Raw genomic sequence first — 20,025 nt, 5'->3', positions numbered from 1 at the left:
GCACCCCGCCAGAGCGTAGCATTTGATCGGGGCAAAAGGTGCTTCTGAGGAGAGTTGCATCGGGATCGCATCAACCCAAAGTAAATGACCAGTTCCACTCTCTTACCACCTCTTCCCAGTCCCTTCTTTGCCCACCTTCAAGCTTCGGTCGCCACACTTCTTTCAACACCTTTTGGACACATTCAACGTTCTCGTACCGATTCCTATTCTGGATATCCTCTAGCCTCTGGAAGCACTTCTCGATGGCCGCTTCATCGTCTAGCTCGGCTCCAGCGAGAAATATTGGGTAGAGCAAACTTGACTCCGCGGCGCTTCCCGGTGGTATACGAGCGATGAACTCCATCGCGCGTGATGCACAGCCCGCAATATTGGCTGAATGGCTAGGCGAGGTGCGGTAGAGCTGAATGAGAGCTGCTAAACGGTAGGCTTCTGCCAAGGCGATGAGGTCGAGAGCTATAGGAGTATCGACGCCAAGTGCAAACGGGTTGTCGTAAGCCCAATTCTGTATACCCTTCTCGATCACGTTGAAAGACGCTTCGGTAGCGAGGGGAAACGCGGGACTCGAAGAGGTGACATACTGTATCCGTGAAATCAGGTCGCATAGCTGGTATGAGATGCCCATGAGCGGGTCGATTGTGCCTGGCATTAGGGCGGCGCTGATTGGTATCAAGCCCTGCTCTGCCGAACAGGCCTTTCCGGCGTTTGACACTCGCGCCATGAGCGAAGCAGAGGCGAAGTGGTAAGTGAAGTGACGATGCAGAGAATCAACTTCAACACAGTCCATGATGCTCTGTTCCGGAGTGAGCGCACTAAGTATCCGTTGCACACTCTTCAGTTGCGATATCCATCTCGTAGTCTTGACACCGTTGAGTGCTTCTAGTCCTACCAGGATGAGAATCACCGCAGTGACCTGGTAGGTATCTTCTGGTAATCCACCCGACGGGTTCAAGCGCTCCTTGATGAATTGATAGCACTTCCTTTCGTGGCGGGAGGATACGGCGCGAAGATGTTTGGCGCGTTCTGCGTCCTGGCTTCGCCTCGCCAACTGAGCAGAAGATATAGCCAGGATAGCGTCAAGCATACCTTCGATCTGGAAAGACCAAGGCATGTAGAGGCTGGTGTAGAAACTTGTTGCAATAGGTGCTACTTGGACACTGGGTACAAACGCCTCGATGTAATACTGCAATAAATGCATTCGCTCCGCTCCTTCGTCGCCCGGTAGTGCATCCCATGGATCAAGAGACGAGCGCAGTGGGACTGCGACCTGGCGCTCCGGGCTCTTTGAGCTTGACTGGGACGAAGACGATTCCGAAACGATACTTCGTGGAGTTTGCCATTCGCATAACAGATTGAGGCGTTTGCAGTTGGCACACTGAGGCTGGGCGCTATCGCACCTCTTCCGCCGGGTTCGGCATGTGAGGCAGCCCGTCCGTGACCTTGGCGCGAATTTGCGTTGACGCGGCTTGGATTCAGCCATGATCTGATGGATAGAAGTGCTGAGAGGAGCTTGATTCGGATAGTCACCGAGGGGACATGGAGACGTGCATCGTTGCGGGTGTGTTATTGGCAAAGATAGCTGAAGATTGAGTCAGTCAGATGCCGCGATCGCGGGTGCGGTATCGATAAGGCGTGACTAATCGGAGCATGCACCTCCGAAGGGCGACAAATGCATGGTCATCCACTGCTATCAACCTACGTCAACCGCAATTCACGCGAAGCTCGGGTCGAAACCATCGTATCTCGCATGCGCGAAGGATTGCATCCTACAATGGAGTTCCTTGGCCGCTGTGGCAGACCGCGCCTCCATGCGAAGAGACCACCCACGCCGTCGATGCTCCCACGTGCAGCTGGTTCCTGAGCATCCTTACCGCCTTAGGAAGCATCGCCAGAACTCATCTCCGAGGCTAAAGCAGGTGCTGAACTTGACAACACCACGATCAATCAACATGTCGGGTATAAAGATGATACGCGTGCGCTCTATTCCTATCTGCACTTCGGAGCGTCCCTCATTTCTTAACGGTGATCATGAAGCTTCTTGCTCTTTCTCTCGCCGCTAGCAGTGCTGCTGTTGCAGCCCAAGACAACTTCAATGTCTTCCAGCATATTGGCGGCAACGGACAATGGTTCCCCGGCGAAGAGGTGACGGGCATTTCGTCCGATATACCTACAGGATGCAAGGTCGATCTGGCAGGTAGGGCAGCTTGATTCCGCGATTGTAGAATGCCAGACTAAGAATACATAGCTTTCTTCTCCCGTCACGGTTCGCGGTTCCCAGACCGGTAACTACTGCACGCGCTGTACATGAGGCATAGGCTGACCTTGTCTCTTTCCTTTTATAGTGGCGCCTACAATGGGTGGGTTGAATTCGCCAATTACATCCAAGCCGCCGGAGACATCACCATCACCGACGAGAAGCTCGCGTTCCTCAAATCCTGGAAGCCGGTCCTCTCAGACCCGGACGCTCAAATCGCTAATCTGAGCCCGACCGGCTGGAAAGAACTACACGAGATGGGTACAACGTGGCGCCTTCGTTACCCCGACCTGTACAAGTACAACACCGCTTTTACTATGTGGGCAAACTACTATACGTCTGGTCCACGCGTCCGGGACAGCGCACGCCTGTTCGCTCAAGGTTTCGTGGGGCCCAACGCTACAGACCTCACTACAATCTATGCTCTCAACGCGAGCGACCCTGCCAGTTGGGGCAACACTCTTGCTCCCAGCGACCTGTGCAAGGCCTACGATGACGCGGGTGGAGGTCCTGCCAAGGAGACGTGGGACTCTATGTACCTTCCCCCGATTGCCGCCAGGCTCAACGGGAAGATCCAAGGCCTGAACCTTACAACGAGTCAAGTCGACCAGATACCCTACTTGTGTGGATTCGATACCCAGATCACCGGCCGTCGAAGCCCCTTTTGCGATATCTTCACACAGGAAGAGATCTTGCAGTACGAGTATGCGCAAGATTTGCGTTATTGGTACGGCACCGGCCTGGGATCCGATATCGAGAAATACCAGATGTTGCCTATCGTTGACATGACTGTGCAACGCTTTGTTGATGGTCCAGACGCGACCTACAAGACGGGCAATGGCACTTTTGTCCCTCCAAAGATCATGGCCAATTTCGCAAATGATGGCCAAATCAACCAGCTGGCCGCTGCGATCGGTGTTTTCGACAAACAACAGCAGCTTCCTGGTAACATGTCGTTGTCGGACCGACTCTTCCGCTCCTCTCAGGTCGTGAAGATGCGCGGAACTGTTGCATTCGAACGCCTCTCTTGTCCTGCTGCTGCCCACAATAGCACATACGGCTCTGGCTATGCAACCAACTACAACGGCACCGCCTCTCAAGAAACTTTCGTGCGCATCCGCATTAACGAGGTTGTCTACCCTGTTGTGGACTGCACCAGTGGTCCTGGCTCATCTTGCCCCCTGTCTCAGTACCAAGATATCATCAAGGCGAAGCGTGCAGAGGCCGGTGACGTGACCAAGCTGTGCAACATGACGGGCGAAGGCCTTGCGGCACAGCCAAAAGCAACCTTTTTCTTCGATAATACACTTCCGTGGCAGACAGTTGTTAAGCCCTAGACATCAAATCAGGTGTTCGATAGTCCAAAATCATGTTATTCATCGCTGACGTTCCCACGTATGCTTCTGTGCCGCTTGATCTGTTTTTGTGCCGCAATAAGGCTGTTGTCAACGTTGCGCAATTGACATGGGCCGCACTTTCTACCCCAAGCACGGTCGAGTTGCTGAGATCGCAAGGCTCAACGTGCATCGCATTCATACAGCGGCTTCGGCCACCGACGATTGACATGTACAGGGCGCGCGCGTTCGTCACTAGGACGCGCCAACCCCACTTTCCAGCTATTGGATCGCGCCTGTGCACAAGACGCACGCCCTACACCCAAATGACCCTCCTCCGCTCTTCACGCAAGCCAACCTGCACATCATGCAAGACAGAATACCAACAAGAGCTTCAAAAACGTACGCCGCGATCCTGCGGCGTCGTTGGCATATGTCGATGTGACCTGGCTCTCGTACGACTAGCCTTTTACACCCGTGCCTCAGGAGTACAACACTCGCACCGCGCATTCTTTGCTACCCGTCGGGAAGTCCACATGCACTAGCGTATTCCGGGAGAAAGTGGCTTCAGCGCAAGTCTCCCATTGGACCCATCTGGCGCAATGCTGGCGTCAAACTGTCTCCACATTGCGCCTCTCAGGCGTATGGTCATGTCTTCGACAAGCAAAGCCGCTGAAACAAGCCTCCCACGCCTTTCAGGTCAATTACCGAAACAGTCAGCACTGCGACGGCAAAGTCATGTTGGTCCATGGAGTCATAGGGTGTGCGATTCTCGGATGTCTGAATCGGTAGAGTGGCCTGAGCTGTGGGGTGAGTATAAAGATGGTGTTGTACGCAGCTGAAGTGATCTAGACATTACCAACACATTCTTCTTCTTACAGCGTGGGCTCAAACAAACCGACAGATTTGGTACCGGTCCCACAGAAAGGACAAAGCACCCTGATCCACAGTAATCAGACGAGTACGTTTGCCATCATTCTCGACACGCAAGCTTCAAATCGGCATCAAGATCGGCGCATCGAGCAAGGCTCATATATACACCACTACGACTACGTGGACTCTAGAGCCATCTGGATCAAAAATATCGCACTCAAGTTCTCAAATATCGAAGATGTCAGGCTCTTCCGCGACGACTCCTCGCACCTCTTTCGAATACATCAAGACACCAGTCCAGGCATCTTCATCATCAACTTCTGTTGTTTCGTCATCGGCATCTACACTGAAGGAATCGAGCAAAGCTCGGGGCCTCTGGAACTCCATCAAGCGCCACGCAAAAGAGCACCATGAGGGCATGAACGCAGCATATGCTACATACTACGGCTCAGGCGCGAACGGACACGGGCAGGAAGTCTGGGAATATCGAAGAGGAAGCAAGCAGGGAACGACGGTTATGAAGCGATAATAGTGACAAATGTGTTGGCATGGTTCCGCGTTTCAGGGTTGGATTCAGCAGCCTCAGCATGCTGCATGAGGCTCATGTGCTTCGATTGTATGTACTAGGGGGGTATTTGGCGTTGGAGTTGATGCGTATATACCTGTTTTCTTCCTGGAAGTACTATTTTTTGCCGAATCGTATGATGACTCTTAGTCGCTTTGTTTTGTGGCGTCGCTGCTGAACACAGCAGCGGTATGTGATTCGGCTCACAGGTGAAGTGCTGATATAAGGCTTCCAACCCAGGACAGCCCGTGGACTTTTCTTAGACCCTCTTTGTGTTCACCCGGAAGGGCGTGTTATGGATTATCCTTGCGCTTCATTGGTGCACATGCGTTAAAACTATCATTACTACGCAGACCAGCGGATGGAACTCAATACAGCCGCCTCCAACATGCAACTGTGCTATCTACTCCTGGCGCCTTTCTACTAGATCTTCGATCCCAGTTCTGACTCCCTCGATGATATCACGCATGAGCTGCTCTTCCACAGCATCCTCAGCCCAGCAGAAGTTCAACGTCGCGTTTCCATCGCCACCTGTTACAACATTGAGTTTCAAAGCATTGGCCACAATATTGGGAGATTGGCTGAACACCATCCGACCGACAGTCCATACTCCTTCACTCTGAGTATACTTCAATACTCCTGCACTGGACAGTTCTGCTGCAGACTTGCGAGGCTTACCTAATTGGTCGAAGAAATGTTGCTGCATAGAAGAGATGTATTTCAGCAGCGCAACGGGGTTATCGACGCCAGATTTGGCGACTTCTGTGGATATGGTGGATTTCACTGCGCGTGCAGTGTCCCATGAGAACTGCTGTAAGACACTCAGTCCTGCTGAATCTTTGAGTTTGGGTTCTCGAGATGCGACGCGCTCGTGAAGGTAGGCATATTCGGCAATCGTCATGGTCATCTGCTGTTCCTCCACGTCAAGAAATTTCTTTATCGATATCGGGCCTTCAATGTGAAGCCTCTCACAGTCTTCTGCTGAGAGGCAGGTGAAGAGTGACGCGGCGAGAAGGCATTGCAACGTTGCTGTTACGCTTGTCTTTTCAGATCGGCTGACTTGAGCCAGCTTGTCCGTAGTCGCTTTCGACAGGACGAGCGTGCGATAATGCGGTGGCGGAATCGGCGTAGCGTTCGGCTGTATAGCGTTGCCCGCCCATAGTTTCGGAGGTCGCTTTGCGAATACCGAGGGTAACAAGGCACCAAGAATGGCCTTGATGAAGTAAGGCCACGTTATAGTCATTGGATGTAAGTCCTCTAATGGCGGCGCTAGATCCGCAGACGAAGACTTGACAATCGCATCCGCGATGCTTTCCGGAGTGTTGAGGCCAGCCAGGAATGATTTGTGAAACGAGAAGGCTGACGTTCCGTCTGCTAGCGCATGGTGCCACATCCACGTCGCCGTGAACTTGGATGTGTCTTGTGGTGAAGTCAGGACCAGCAGCCGCCAGAAAGGCTTTGAGCCTAGGTTGTCCTTAAAATCGCGGCTATGCTGCTGCCCTAGATATCGATCGAGCTCTTCGTCCGCCTCGCCATCGTTTGGAAATGGTGTCTTTCTCTCGCATATCTCTACGCAGGTGCGTAGATCGATCTCAGGGAGTTGCGCGAAGTAAACGTTGGGATAGGATTGATCTTCATTCAGCGTGATGGTTGTCAGGACCGGGTGCTGGGCAATAACTTTTCGGAGCGCAGTATAGATTCGCAGTTCGAGCGATGATTGAGGATTCTTTGATGCCACATATTCTGCGGTAAAGCCAACGTTCTTGTAGAACCCGAGATGGTGTCGCGCGGTACTGTACGTTTCTAGTCTGCCGCATGGGCGCAGCTTCTTGAGGTTTGAAAGGTCGGCCATTCTGTACGTGCGGGAGCGGCTCTGAGGAAGCAAGAAAGATCATGGGTATCGCAGCATCCTACAGACAATATGTAGATTTGTAAATCCCTCACACTCGCAAGGGACGCCGCAAGGGGGATGGAGGGATTACCAATGCAAGTACTGACTCGTGTCGCAACTCAACAGAGGACAGCGCGGCGAGAGCTCTTGCTACATCGTGAAGAGTCGGACGTGCATCGCTGGGGAATTCGGCTTACTATCTACTCTCGTATACCCGTGGCTAGCTATACTGATGGTGTTGTGTTGATGCATTTGTTGTGGCATCGAACGCCGCCAAGATCAGGCAGGTGCTCCTAGCTTTCCGACGGGATCATTCCCGGTTTTCCTACCTAGATACGTTCGTGCATTGAAAAACACGATCAACACGACAAACACGATCCAACACATGACGACAGAGTCGCGAGACGCACCTGACAGTCCAACGGAGGGCTTCTTGGCTAGCTTTTATCCTCCTACCATAGGGCTGAAGGATCAATTCAACCCCAAAGATGGGTTCACGACATGCGCAAGCGTGCACCAACGGCGTGGGCCCAACATTAACCGGGGGCCAAAAGGACTGATGGGGCAAGTACCATACCTTTAGCGGCATAATACCATATCGACGGGCTCTAGAATGTCCTCGTATCTGGAAATGCCCTCTAACCGGTAGGATGAGTTCCCCAATCACGGCAGTCCTACAGAAAATGTATGCCTCCCGACTTCAGCCTCGGATCGCCATCGCTTCAGCCACAGGCAGGCCGTGACTTTGATATAGAGAGAGCGATGGGGTTAATGCTTCACATGGCGAGTGCATCGCTGTCCTGCCTTTACCGGCCACCATGGCTCCCTACCCGACGCCTCTTAAGGCAACATTCACGTTGGATGCACGACTGGACTGGAAACTGGAGCCACGATCAACGCACAGCGAGTCACCACCGTCCAAGAGTCCAGCAGAAGAAAGAACTGCTGCCTCGATGTTTATTGGTATATGTCTGGCCATCACATTTGTACTCGCAGCGCCTATAGTATGGGTATGGCTTGCGGATCGAATCAGAAGGCGGAAACTCGATCCCTTTAGGAAACTTAGGGATCTAGAGCGCGAAAGGAAGCGCCCCGGACTTGATCCACCTCCTTATGCCAAAGCACCGCCCAAGGATTCGATATGGGCGAGACAAGAGAAGTATGCAACAAAGAAACCGCCGAGAGCCATCACGGCCGATCAGATTCTGGGCATCGACAAGCGATCCTACCTGCAACGCATCATCCCTCAGAGTGGTTGGTCAACTCCCTGCTTTGTCTTGGAGCTTCCACTGATATGTAGCTATAGAAGGATCATCACAACTACTCACCGTAGCGCCTGCACACTTTGGGTGGGCTAGACAAGCCGCCACTTCTTCGGGGGACGAGCAGTACATCAGCCCATGGGACGCAGAGCATACCCCGAATCCAGTCATTTTTCCATGGCTCCAAAAGAAACGACCATTCCAAAACGATGACAATAGCGAAAACTCGGAGAGACTGCAGGTCATGGCTATGAGCAATACTTCATCACCACTTTTAGTCTCACCATCGGGGCCCTCCGCATATACTCAAGATGACAACCCCTTCCTTGACTCCCCCACAGAATACACAAGCTCTCCACCTGACAGTGAGCAATCTTACGAGCCTTCAGAAACAGCTCCCAGAGAGCATCCAGCGTCCAACCAATTGAGCGATCAAGCGCATAACTCCGATGGGTCTTCGAGCCTTTACCGATGTGACACATGTCAGACGACATACCATTCGCAGGGGCAGTTGAAGTAAGTCGCCAGACTGGCGTTTCATTCGCAAATCTTGAAAAGATCTAGAGCTAACACACTCTTAGTGTACACTTGAACCGCAAGCACCGACGGCGGTATCGATGCAGGCATTGCGATTCAGCTTTCGCACTCAAAGCTGATCTCAAGAGACATGAGCGCGGCGTTCACAAGGACATGTACGCAACGCAAAACTTCTATTGTCCCAACCCTATGTGTTCAATCCCCGAAAAGAAGTTCACGCGTAGGGATAATTTCGAAAGGCATGTGCGAAGATGCCGTAGTCGCGAGATTTGACGGGTAGAAATGATCAAGACATGAGTAGTGTTCCGAAAGCCTTAATTGTCCGGTCGCAGTCGACTGCATACACTACAACATCTCGGCGGACATGTTACGGCACACATTGTGAGTAATGCTCGCTGCTTACTTTACATGTTCCCTGCGCACAGGTCGTTGGACCAGTCCACGTGGCGCCTCCACACTGCGCGTATAGTGCGGCTCCCGCAGCCGGCGCTTCTGGTGCTGGAGCTGGCTGTTGAGGCGCTGGTGTGGAGCCACTGCCGCCATCTTGCCCAGCCGCACAAGTTAGCGGCGCAGGCCCTGGAATGGAATAGGCCTTGCCACCCATGTAGGGCTTCCCAGTGGTGTCATAGATACTGAGTTGGATACCGGGGTCGTTGGCTTTGTAAGCACCAGGGAAAGAGACGAAGTTGGAGCCCTTGTTTGTGCCACTACCCGAGACGCGGATCTGTGCGCATTCCATGTAGAATTGGGCGCCGCCTGTTGAACGTCAGCAGTTTGATAGTGCGATGGCTCGGGCTAATTACCTTGCGCCGAAGCGCTGTGGAGGGCAATGAGCTCGACACGCAGCAGATAGTCGCCCGGAGCAACACAAGTAGGCATGTTGAAGTAGTGCCAACCTCCGGTCGCAATCATCGTGTCCACAGCCCATTTTCCGTTACTCAGACCGTCTTGGGCAACCTTGAACCATTGGAGGCCTGTGGTGCCAGCGGTTGCGGCATTGTCTACCTTGGCAAGGTAGTATTGTATCGGCCCTGCGGTGGATACATTAGCTATCTGCTTCTACATGACCGAGAGAATTATCATGAAGCGCCACCTACCTTTGTGACTCGCAGCAATAGGATGATCGGGATCGTTAGCACCCTGCTTTCCACCTATGACGTGTCCCCACCTATTCAGCGAAGTCAGTGTCAGTCTTCCATACAGTCCATACATCGGAGTACGCACCATGCGCCGACCTTTGCTCCAGCCGGAATGCTTATCACAGTGCTATCTGTATGCTTGATGTCTTTGTTGCAAGCAAAAGCCGCGTCGTTGACATTTGTGATAGGGTAGTCAGAATCGGGGGCGCGGACGCCCTTCAGTTGACCCTGTTCCACACCGTTGACAGAGACTTTCTGAAAAATAGTATGGGCTGAGACAACACTTGCCAGCGCGAAAAGGATGAGATTCTTCATATTGAAGAAGTGTGTTATGGTAGGGGTTTGAGACTTGCTGGAGTGGATGGGAGTGCAGTGAAGTACCATCCAAGATACTGATGGTTATCATGATTTATCATGGATTATATTAGCTAAACAAATTGGAGCGCGTGGCTTAAGCTGGTCGAAATGACTGATAATACGAATCTCGATAATGCGAGCCATGTGCTGTGGTCGTAGATTGCCGTACCGATCTTTGGGCGAGTCTTTGCAATCGTACACTATACATTAGATTATGGGTGGCTAAGATGTCTTTATATGCTGATCGGCCTGGGTGCTCCGTGCCTAATCGGACTAAGATTAGATGCCCCATAGTATGTCAAGTCATATGCAATATGTCGCTCGCGCAAGACCTGACAGGGATGCGGACACACAGGCTATGGCTGGTCGGAGTTGGCCACGCTCATGACGGGTTCTGTAAGTCTGACGATATAACAATGAGATGAAGTTTTGTATTGTGACCATTTGAGGGCAGACCTCTTTAAACTACTGGCGCCTACTGGTACGTTGTTGCTGAGAAGGCAGAATCCATCAAGCAATGCAAGAGGACATTGGATTGGTGCGTCCGTTTGGTCGATCAAGTACTGGGCAACCGCGCTCAGACAACCAAGCAAAGCTCCATGACTTTTCCCTGGTTCTGCTAGCAGATATGTTACCGACCGCTTCGGAGTGAACACATGGTTGGGCCTGAGCAGAAGAGGAGCACTTGCACAGCGTATCGTAACACCACAGTTTATCCCTCAATGCTGTCCGCCGGTTCTATTCCGTCTCCCACGAAAGACCTGAGTGTATGCGCAGCCAGCGGTTTGCAAGTCTGCGAGGTGGATGTGATGATGGATCGCTGCGAGTAGCGGGTTGCGCGCCGGGAAGCGATGAGGCACGCTGTGGAGCAAACGTACGTTTTGACGTGAAACAGAAGACTGCCTTTGACGAGGTTAGCAAAGTAGCTTGCGCAAGTGTATTAGGGGAACTTACCTTTACGAACGATTGAACCGTTATAGTGCGTGAACGCTGCCACTTCATCCAGACTTGCCGTGTTGTACACCTGACAGATTCGATATCACTACTCCATTGAGCCATCATGTTGGTACATGCATCATCAGGGTCGCCGGTGTTGTTCAGTTCTTGACCCGCCCAGTATGACGATCGCAGGTGTCAGTAACAGACAAGGTGTCGCTCGGTTCCTGATTACTCCAATTGCGAGTGTAGCGTTCCGAATAGAGAGTGACGCGACGCTGCGTGAACAAAAGATTTGCGGAGGCTTTGCGACCTGTTTCGTCCGTGGACATAATGGAGAGTCTCTACTCTTTCGATATCGGCACCGAGAGTTGAGTCGAGGTTCTGGACACGGAAGGTCGCGAAGCAGGCTCCTGTCGTGCCGGTGTCGCATCTCTCTTGAGCATTGACTGCCATTTCGATGTGGTGATCTTGAGTAGATCTTGAAACAATGTTTGGTCGGAAGGAGCCGGATTGCCGTCTAGGTGGTACATTATAGGCGAGGTAAACGACAGTGGAGAACAATGTTGAGGAGACGTGTAATGTGAAAAATGGATGAACGAGTACGGGGGAGCCGGTAAATACTTCGGAGCAAATTCCGATTTCGCACTACTCGTGCCTGGTGCCACCTGCAGGACGCGTCTTACATTCCCCAGCGGCACAGTCCAGCCCCGCGATTTTACGACGATCATCTGCAACCCCACGGTTGGGAGTTGGGGCTAGGCCGTGTCGCTGTTCGGGACGTTATTTAGTGGTAGTCACACCAATCAGTCTGCGTTTGACTGTTGGTTGTCAGGCTTCCCGTGAGTCGAGGCGCCAAAACGAAATTCCAGTCCACGATGGTCGCCTTTGAGCCGTCGGTCTTGGTCACACGTCGGTTGCGATCTGGCGACACCGACAAATGATGCCCGCGTCATTACCTTACTGGTTGAGCGACTCACCGCCACCGAAGCCTCAGGAAAAAAGGAAAAAGTCCCTTCTGCAATAGAGCAAGAGGAATCCGTAAGCGACGTGGCAATCACACGCTCATTCCAAAGTGAGGCTGCAGCAGAGCCAAAGACGGAGACTACATCGGAGTAGCGCCGTAAGTATCCATTGTGCGACTTGCGCCAATTGCCATGATTCAGCCATAAAGAAGGTCGTATCATCTTCGAGCTTAATCTGATCGACTTTCACGTCTCGTTGAAAGAGCGGAGAATGACACCCCAGCGCTGCCGGACGAAGCGGTGAAAAGCTGCAAACAAGACATGCAGGTACGCGTATGCTGAAAAAGTACCTTTCGGAACGTGACGAGGGCCAAAGCTACGGGATCCCAGTTGGTGGTTGGGAAGTATCCTGGCCCCGCGCAAGAGCCAGCTGACGTAATCACCGGCGCGGAAGCTTGGGCGTGCATCTTCCCGTAAGCCTTCGAAGGCGCCCCATCGTACAATCGTATACATCACTTTTTCTGTTCCAGTGTCTCCATCAAAACCCCAAGTCGAAGGATAAATCGCACAATATGACAGCACGAGACGGCATAGGCTCATACATCCGACGGGTGGCACTGTGCGGTGTTGGACCATCTGCACCTGCCCGGCTCATGACGAGAGACCGGACGCTTGCATACGAAAGAGAAGCTACTCTTTGAGCCTCTGTGGATTCCTTCCTCACCAAGAGCAAGCGCCTGTAGAAACACCGTAAACGTGAACGTGTGTAGGTGAGAAAACGGGAAACCGGCACCTATGGCTACACCCATCTGTGGATGGGATCAGAACACATTTCCAATTTAGTAGCATGTGGGGACTCCAGATTATGTTCCGGAGTTTTGGAGAAGAGCCCTAGCCTCGCGCGCGCGGCGGACGCAGCCATGGCTTCACGACTCGGGTACCTGTCTCTGCACCTGGTACCCGGGTCCTCGTTCTCTGGCACTGAATCCACAATCCGGTCCTTCGTAACGTCACCTCATCCAAAAGAGCACTTACTGAAACTTGGCACGCGGTAGCGATACGAGTGCAACGCAGGCGTCACCACTTTGTAGAACAGCTGCTCAACCAACACTTGTGGATGTTGTATCAATGCGTGCTGTTGGATGACAGTAACCGCGCCCCATGGATCGAACACTCATTTCTCTTTGAAGTGTGGCAACCCCACTAATGGCTTTTCGGTGTGCAAACCCACAAGGGTAGCACACAAAAACGCTGATCAAACACTACTGAGCATTCAAGACGCGATTACGTCTGCATACCTCCTTCCCGCACGGGCAGCCGCACCAGCAGGAACCGACAGATGGAGCACGTTTTCACCGCAACATTGGTAGGTATTGAGTAAGGTAACTGCAGGTCGACAGCAACTCACTCGTTATTGGGCTCTCGCGCTTGTCGCTACCACCGAACTTTCATTTCCTCGCTCTCCGAGGATCGCTTTACTAGCACGTAACGCGCTCTTCACTTATAGCCCGGCTTGGTCAATTCGCAGGCGAATTCACCATCTCTTCCCATTCTCTTATCGAACCAACGGCGGGCGAACGCAGTGCTCTGGCAGTGGAGCGAACCGCAACCATGAACGGGCAAGTCCTCGATCAACACCATGACAACCACCAGCACTGACCCTGAAGGCAGTGTACCAAACAGCCCAGTATCACAGGCGTCCAGTACGAATGACACAAAGTCCGAGCATAATGTTTCTCGACTGCGGCGTGTCAGAGGTAGTATACCATGGCAGCTTTGGATCGTTGCTGTCATCGGGTTCTGGGAGAGGGCAACTTTCTGGGGACGTGAGTGTTTTGATCATACCGCAACATCATGCCTGAACTAGCACTGACTCTATTACGGACAGTCACAGCCCCTTGGCGTATGTCGTTGCCAATACCTCGTCTCCATCAACTGTTCTGACTAGCTTGTTGTAGAAAACTACATGGAACATCCCCGGCATCACGATATGGAGCACACCCCTGGTGCGCTTAACCTTGGCCAGACGACGGCAACACGCATTTACTGTGGATTCTTCATAGTCTACTTCACAAGTCCTGTCTTCATAGCGCCGTTGGCAGATAATCATCTGGGCCAATACAAGACTTTGCTGATCAGCTTGACGGTATATGCCCTGGGATGTCTTGCACTGGTCGTCAGCTCGCTACCCTCCATGCTCGGTCGAGGCGCGGGTCTGCCTGGTCTGATCATTGCAATGGTCCTGATAGCCCTTGGTGGGGGTGGTGTGAGTAAAGCAGTCAACAATCATTCCTACGCGTACTGAATTTCTTAGACCCAGGCCATCATGAGGTCTTTCATCGCCAACCAGTACACAGATAGAGCTCCACGAGAAATGACGCTTTGCGGAACGCAGAACCGTTTGCTTCAATGGCTGAGGAGACGCGTGGCGCGAACGTGTCTTTCGAAGTACTTACCAGCGTCGTCGAAAGGCGAACGGGTCGTCGTTGACAGCGAAATCACTCTAAAGTTCATTTACAATCTATACTTCTGGATTGGTAACGTAGGAGCTTTGTCGGCATTTCCGTGTGTCTACATTGAGAGGCATCATGACTTCGCTCCTTCGTATGCGTTGGGTCTTGGCTGTATCATCATCGCCCTTGGGATGCTGGTCTTCGGAAGGAAGTGTTTCGGTACGCATGACTCACTCATTTGGTACGCCTTATGCTAAAACATTACAGTCGACCCACCTCAGGAGGCAGATGTCATTGTACCTGCTGCGAAAGTTCTCAGCTGCGCCGTCCGCAACGGGTGCCGGATGGATCGCGCAGACCCAGCGTATCAGCGCCTGGAGAAATCCAAGGAAGTCCCATGGAGTAGCCAGTTCGTCGACGAACTGACACGTGCGTTAGGCGCTTGTCGCGTGCTGTAAGTGCTACCACTCTTGTTTCTCAAGCATACTAACATGTATATTAGCCTGGCATTCATCGTCTTCTACATCTGCTTCGACCAAATGCAGAACAACTTGATCTCTCAAGCGAGCGATATGGATACTGGTAGTACACCCAACGATATCCTGCCTGGCATGAACCAAGTGGCATGCATCATAGTCAGTCCGCTCGTGGAGTACGTCCTCAACCCCATGCTAGCCAAACGGCGCATATATCTGAAGCCAGTCACTCGCATTGCCATTGGTTTCTGCTTCGTCGTGCTCTCGATGCTGCACGCGACTCTAGTGCAGCATTACATTTACGCATCCCCGCCCTGCTTCGACCACCCAACAGACTGCGGAGACCGCCAATCTGTCGCACAAGATCGGCCTAATGTTTGGGTACAAGCGCCGCTTTATTTTCTCATAGCGACGGGCGAGGTCTTCGCCATGACGACTGCCATGGAATACGCAGAAAAGCACGCACCCAAGGAGATGAAGGTTCTCGTACAGGCTATCAACATGCTTATTACGGGTATAGGCTCTGCTATCGCGCTAGTCATCGCGGAAGGGGCGCGCGATCCATACCTTACTCGATTCTACGGTAGTCTGGCCGGAGCCATGGCCCTCACAACCATCATTTTCTACGTGGTGTTCCGCAACAACGATAATGACGACGTTACCTCATCGCTGCACGGTTCCGCAGACGTGGAAAAGGGAAACAGAGACGCCACGCCTACACCACCCCTGACAGCTTCACCGTTTCGATCACGCGAATCCTACCTGAGCGTTCCCACGACGATTAAAGACGAGGGCATCGAATTAAGAGTGATTCCACCTTGCAGACTACGACAATAATTGAGCGACTCAACACCACTATATCTTAGTCGCGCGGCGGAGCATACATTGCCCAAAAGTCGCGTTCGCCCCTTGGCTAGCACTAAGTAACGCGATTTTTCGTTACGGTTGTATATACGCAAGTGCAGGGTGGCTTTGATGAGGATGTTGCCGTGCAACGCCAGCGAAGGTTGGATTGGAGGCAACCATTGCGTCTCCAAAGTTACATGAAGCCATTGACATGGACGTCTTTAGGTGTGCCTCGTCGAGATCTCACCCCACTGAGGGATAGAAGTGGACAAGTTATCAAAATAAATACCAAGAAGCCTATACTGCCTTACAATGTTGCACACTCTTGTCTTCATACCCACAGATTTGGTTGAACTGATAAAGGTGCCTCAAATTGATATCGTTGCTCACAGCCCCCGTAGATCCAGTTTTGCAACCCGTCCGCCAGACCCACTGGCCCAGCAAACGTCGCTCTCAACGCACTCGACAGCATCGAACGTTCCATTACCGATAGGAACCCAATTCCTCCCTCCGTCGATAGTGACATCTGACCCACTAGTTCCAACTGCAACGGCTGTTTGTCTCCTACCTGGCACCCAACTGACACCCGATCTATATCCGCGCGGAAACGAGTCAGCCTTTCGCCAGCTCACGCCGCCATCGTTCGACCAAGACGCCGTATTGTTGCTGGCTGTAGGTTGCTCATAGTCTCCACCGACTGCGATACCGTGACGCGTATCGCGAAAACGCACTGAGAACACACCGGCAGCGGCACCGCCAGAAATGGACGAGTTCGCGACCTGCCAGCCATGACTGACGCTATCGGAAGTTGTGTAGAAAATTCTTCCAGGATCCACGCCGCCACTTGCGATGTACCATCGGCCCGCCGCAGCTTCAATGCATGTTCCGCTTGCTGCGAAGCCGAATTCGCCGTCCAGCGCTGGCGGCATCGTCTTGTTCGAAACAATAGACCAGTGCGCACCACCATCCCACGTTTCTAGCAGACGGAATTTGCCGTCGACAGGATCGCTCATTGCAACGCCGTGGCCTTCTCTACCTGTTTTTATCTCGAACGCCATGCAATCATAGAATGCTGTCTTTTCCTCATTGATAAACGTGGGTCTCCAGCTCTTTCCGCTGGACATTGGCGCGCGAAGTCAGTATACGTATTGCATGTAATTTGTACATAGCAACTCACCCATTATCCGTTTTGTAGATGCGTGACAAGTTTCCCTCACCGATCGATAAAGCAACGGCATTTTTCTTGGAGAAAGCCTGGATATCGCGGAACTGGAAGTCTGAAGCATTCTCGGACACAAATTGCGGGGACACGTCGACCCACGTTCTCCCGGAGTTGGAGGTACGTAGGATGGTGCCAGACGTACCGGACACCCACAGTACCTTTTCGTCAACAGGCGAAAGGCCGCGGAACTGTTGTGTACTGTTTGTGGGTGTAAGCGTCCATGAGAGAGGCTTTGTAGGCTTTGGATGGGCGAATGTGAACGAAGCGATCGAGAACAGAATGGCTAGTGTCTTCATGATGCAAGCACTCATAAACACGGGAATATACAACAGTCATTTCAGAATTAAGGAGATGATGCTGGAGAGATTAAGTACCTAATCAAGCGCAGCTATCGTGCCCCGCAACGGCCTTTAGCCTTGATAGGCAGGTGCGACATTCGCCACACCAAAGTAGTGGCATTGAACCCAGCATCAAAGACATGATGAAATACATGTCTTTCGGACCATGATGGAGTATCTGCGCGAAGTACGCAACTTTACGTCTAAGCAAAGCATCCAACGATGTTGAATTTGATGTTGCTTGCACAGTTCACATATAGCGCAATGTAGGTTTCGGACCGAGATTGACCCAGCCGCCTGAAATGTAGCAACTTGAAGGTTGAGATGTGGGAGGGACCTTGCCATCATGACTTATATATCTGCATTCGCGTATTTGTTTCTGACATGATATACGGACGACGGAAGAGTTGTTCGCTCTGACTACTTGCGACACTTGTCTGAATACCGGAAACATGCGGCCTATATTGAGTATCGGTAGCCTACGTCTTCGGCATAGCCAGGCAAACCCCTAAAAAGACTGATTGGACAGGTGTCAATGGATGACGTTTTGGAAGTCGAGAGTTTGCATCACGCGAAGCTTGGAGAACCTCGACCATGCCAACGACAGCAAGCGGATTCAACGATGCATGTATCGAACATCTTGCAATTTAGAGCTAGGTGATAGAAGAGTTTGAAGAAAAAAGACGCAACACGCGTGCTCATTGATCGATCGCAGCTTCGGTAGCTTTCAAAGCTCCAACTACAGCAAAGCATATCATGGGAGTGACTGCGTAACTGATCTGCCGGTGGGTTAGTGGATGCTACCAGCTGACAGTATCTGATGGTTTCTTACTGTTAAGAATTTTGCAACAGTCATCTTCATCGACTCCGCTGCACCTGTAACATCGGCTAGCGCTACCAATATCATAGCAGGCGGACCGGTCGGCATGAGCATCATCGAGAACCAAAGCATAGGGTCTGCATCTAGAAGCTTCGTCTTCGAGGCGATTGCGTAGATCAAAGGTATGCTTATTCTGTTGTCGATTAGTCGAAGCTTCCTCCATGTAGCGGGTAAAGAGTCTTACAAGGGCCAGATGATGAATCTAATCAAGGTCACGGTCGCCAAACTACCCTTGTGCACCTCCCCACTGTGCTCTCCGCGCTTCATGCGCAACAAGCTCTTGCTGAGCTTTACCCCAACAACAATGATCTGCAACGAAGCAAACAGATCACCGATATTCTTTATCGCCGCCGTGATCGACGCGTTGAGATAACCACCCTCGTTGCTAGGACTGAAAAAGATTCGATGAAGCGCGGGCGTCAATCCGATTACTGCTCCGACGATAGCGCCGATCAAGGGAGCGTTGGCAAAATGCCATGTGATTTCCAGTGTCTCTTGTAGCCACGGAGACAAGTTGTTGAACCATGCTCTTGTCTTCAAATATCCCTTTACCTCCACACGATTTGCGGGCTTGGTCAACTGTTGTGGGAGTAGCGAAGTCTCCTCATCGACTATCCCATCAGGACCTCGCTCCATATCACTACTCACGCCATCTCCGTTCGCTTCGCCGTTCTCCGAATCATCGTCCTCTTCATGTGGTTCATTGGATGCGTCCTCGTCTCCTGGCCTCAACAAGCGCGGCCCAAGCGCGAAGGTAAGCGAGTTGCTGACCATTGCATTCACCAGGAAGTATGATTCGGCTCGATCCATGGCCTCACTGCCAGACTCGCCGCCAATGAGTATGGCATCGAGAACTTGGGTTTGCTTGAGAGACTGTATAAGGAGGAGGGGAAGAGAGGTCGTGTTATTGAAGGCGATTGCTGGTGCTACCCAAGCTGGCAGTTTAAAGAGTCGCGTAAGGACGCGGCCGACGAGGACGGAAAGTAGTGTATAGGATATCGACCATACTAACAATTGTGGTAAGCATATAGTTGACGAAGGCCCACAAAGTAGACTTACTCAGAACAGGCACATATCGCACTCCGGTGTCCTGATGCAGATTGGACCCAATTTTGTAGATCAACAAAGCCGGCAGAAACATGCGCACGCATAGCTTCGACACCTCCTTCGCCGCGTTGGGCGAAAGTAAGTTGCATTGTGCTGCGACAACACCAAAAGCAATGGTCAGGAGCACCGAGAAGGCAGCTTGAATGGCGCCGGTGAAAGGTACGATGAGTTCGCCTGCAGCCACACCCATGATGGGAAGAGACGTCTAGCAGTCGGTAGCGGAGGAAAGTCCGAGTCGATCGTGTGGTAGCGGAGGTCAGAATGATGTAAAGCGTCGAGTAGTCTTCAAGCGTGAAATTAGGAAGACAGAGTTTAGCATCATCGTCGTCGTCGCGCACGCGACCTGGGCCGCGTTCCTGGACCATGACGTCGGTGCAGCGGGTCGCGGTTGGAGACGCCAATCCCACGCCGCGGCGCTATCAGGCGGATTACTCCATCCATCGCGTCTCTTCAGGCGTCCATTGGAGACCCCGAGATTCCGGTAGATCGTGTATCGGAGTTCCCGAAGATAGGTAGACTGCGAGCTGTGCGGTGGGCCAGAGTGCTCTTGAAGATGTAGCAGCGCCGGCACGCAAGACGCTTGGACGGTCGCG

At 52.2% G+C, this 20,025-nt stretch overlaps 8 protein-coding genes across 8 annotated transcripts; 3 read left to right on the top strand and 5 right to left on the bottom strand.

Moving 5' to 3' along the window:
• Window positions 1-70: 70 nt before the first annotated feature.
• J4E85_001262 (uncharacterized protein) lies at window positions 71-1,477 on the bottom strand (the record flags this gene model as incomplete). The annotated part of the gene is made up of 1 exon (XM_051465549.1): window positions 71-1,477. One exon carries the CDS (start codon window positions 1,475-1,477, stop codon window positions 71-73), a length of 1,407 nt encoding a protein of 468 aa, XP_051330106.1.
• Window positions 1,478-2,025: 548 nt separating this feature from the next.
• On the top strand, window positions 2,026-3,588 carry J4E85_001261 (uncharacterized protein; the record flags this gene model as incomplete). Its single annotated transcript, XM_051465548.1, has 3 exons — window positions 2,026-2,191; window positions 2,243-2,279; window positions 2,340-3,588. 3 exons carry the CDS (start codon window positions 2,026-2,028, stop codon window positions 3,586-3,588), a joined length of 1,452 nt encoding a protein of 483 aa, XP_051330105.1.
• Window positions 3,589-5,426: 1,838 nt separating this feature from the next.
• On the bottom strand, window positions 5,427-6,875 carry J4E85_001260 (uncharacterized protein; the record flags this gene model as incomplete). The annotated part of the gene is made up of 1 exon (XM_051465547.1): window positions 5,427-6,875. The coding sequence occupies one exon, from the start codon at window positions 6,873-6,875 to the stop codon at window positions 5,427-5,429; it is 1,449 nt and encodes a 482-aa protein (XP_051330104.1).
• Window positions 6,876-7,732: 857 nt separating this feature from the next.
• J4E85_001259 (uncharacterized protein) lies at window positions 7,733-8,604 on the top strand (the record flags this gene model as incomplete). Its single annotated transcript, XM_051465546.1, has 2 exons — window positions 7,733-8,168; window positions 8,543-8,604. The coding sequence occupies 2 exons, from the start codon at window positions 7,733-7,735 to the stop codon at window positions 8,602-8,604; spliced, it is 498 nt and encodes a 165-aa protein (XP_051330103.1).
• A 476-nt stretch (window positions 8,605-9,080) lies between these two features.
• J4E85_001258 (uncharacterized protein) lies at window positions 9,081-10,167 on the bottom strand (the record flags this gene model as incomplete). The annotated part of the gene is made up of 4 exons (XM_051465545.1): window positions 9,081-9,469; window positions 9,517-9,744; window positions 9,811-9,881; window positions 9,938-10,167. 4 exons carry the CDS (start codon window positions 10,165-10,167, stop codon window positions 9,081-9,083), a joined length of 918 nt encoding a protein of 305 aa, XP_051330102.1.
• Window positions 10,168-14,100: 3,933 nt separating this feature from the next.
• On the top strand, window positions 14,101-15,876 carry J4E85_001257 (uncharacterized protein; the record flags this gene model as incomplete). Its single annotated transcript, XM_051465544.1, has 4 exons — window positions 14,101-14,376; window positions 14,425-14,782; window positions 14,831-15,017; window positions 15,066-15,876. The coding sequence occupies 4 exons, from the start codon at window positions 14,101-14,103 to the stop codon at window positions 15,874-15,876; spliced, it is 1,632 nt and encodes a 543-aa protein (XP_051330101.1).
• A 395-nt stretch (window positions 15,877-16,271) lies between these two features.
• Window positions 16,272-17,403, bottom strand: J4E85_001256 (uncharacterized protein; the record flags this gene model as incomplete). The annotated part of the gene is made up of 2 exons (XM_051465543.1): window positions 16,272-16,917; window positions 17,063-17,403. 2 exons carry the CDS (start codon window positions 17,401-17,403, stop codon window positions 16,272-16,274), a joined length of 987 nt encoding a protein of 328 aa, XP_051330100.1.
• Window positions 17,404-18,143: 740 nt separating this feature from the next.
• Window positions 18,144-19,622, bottom strand: J4E85_001255 (uncharacterized protein; the record flags this gene model as incomplete). Its single annotated transcript, XM_051465542.1, has 4 exons — window positions 18,144-18,224; window positions 18,278-18,458; window positions 18,510-19,260; window positions 19,385-19,622. 4 exons carry the CDS (start codon window positions 19,620-19,622, stop codon window positions 18,144-18,146), a joined length of 1,251 nt encoding a protein of 416 aa, XP_051330099.1.
• Window positions 19,623-20,025: the final 403 nt, after the last annotated feature.

The sequence above is a fragment of the Alternaria conjuncta genome (assembly GCF_024043145.1).
Source record: "Alternaria conjuncta strain BMP 0040 chromosome Unknown scaffold_2, whole genome shotgun sequence".
In the NCBI taxonomy this organism is placed as follows: Eukaryota; Fungi; Ascomycota; class Dothideomycetes; order Pleosporales; family Pleosporaceae; genus Alternaria; species Alternaria conjuncta.
This window is presented reverse-complemented; position numbering and strand designations above follow the sequence as displayed.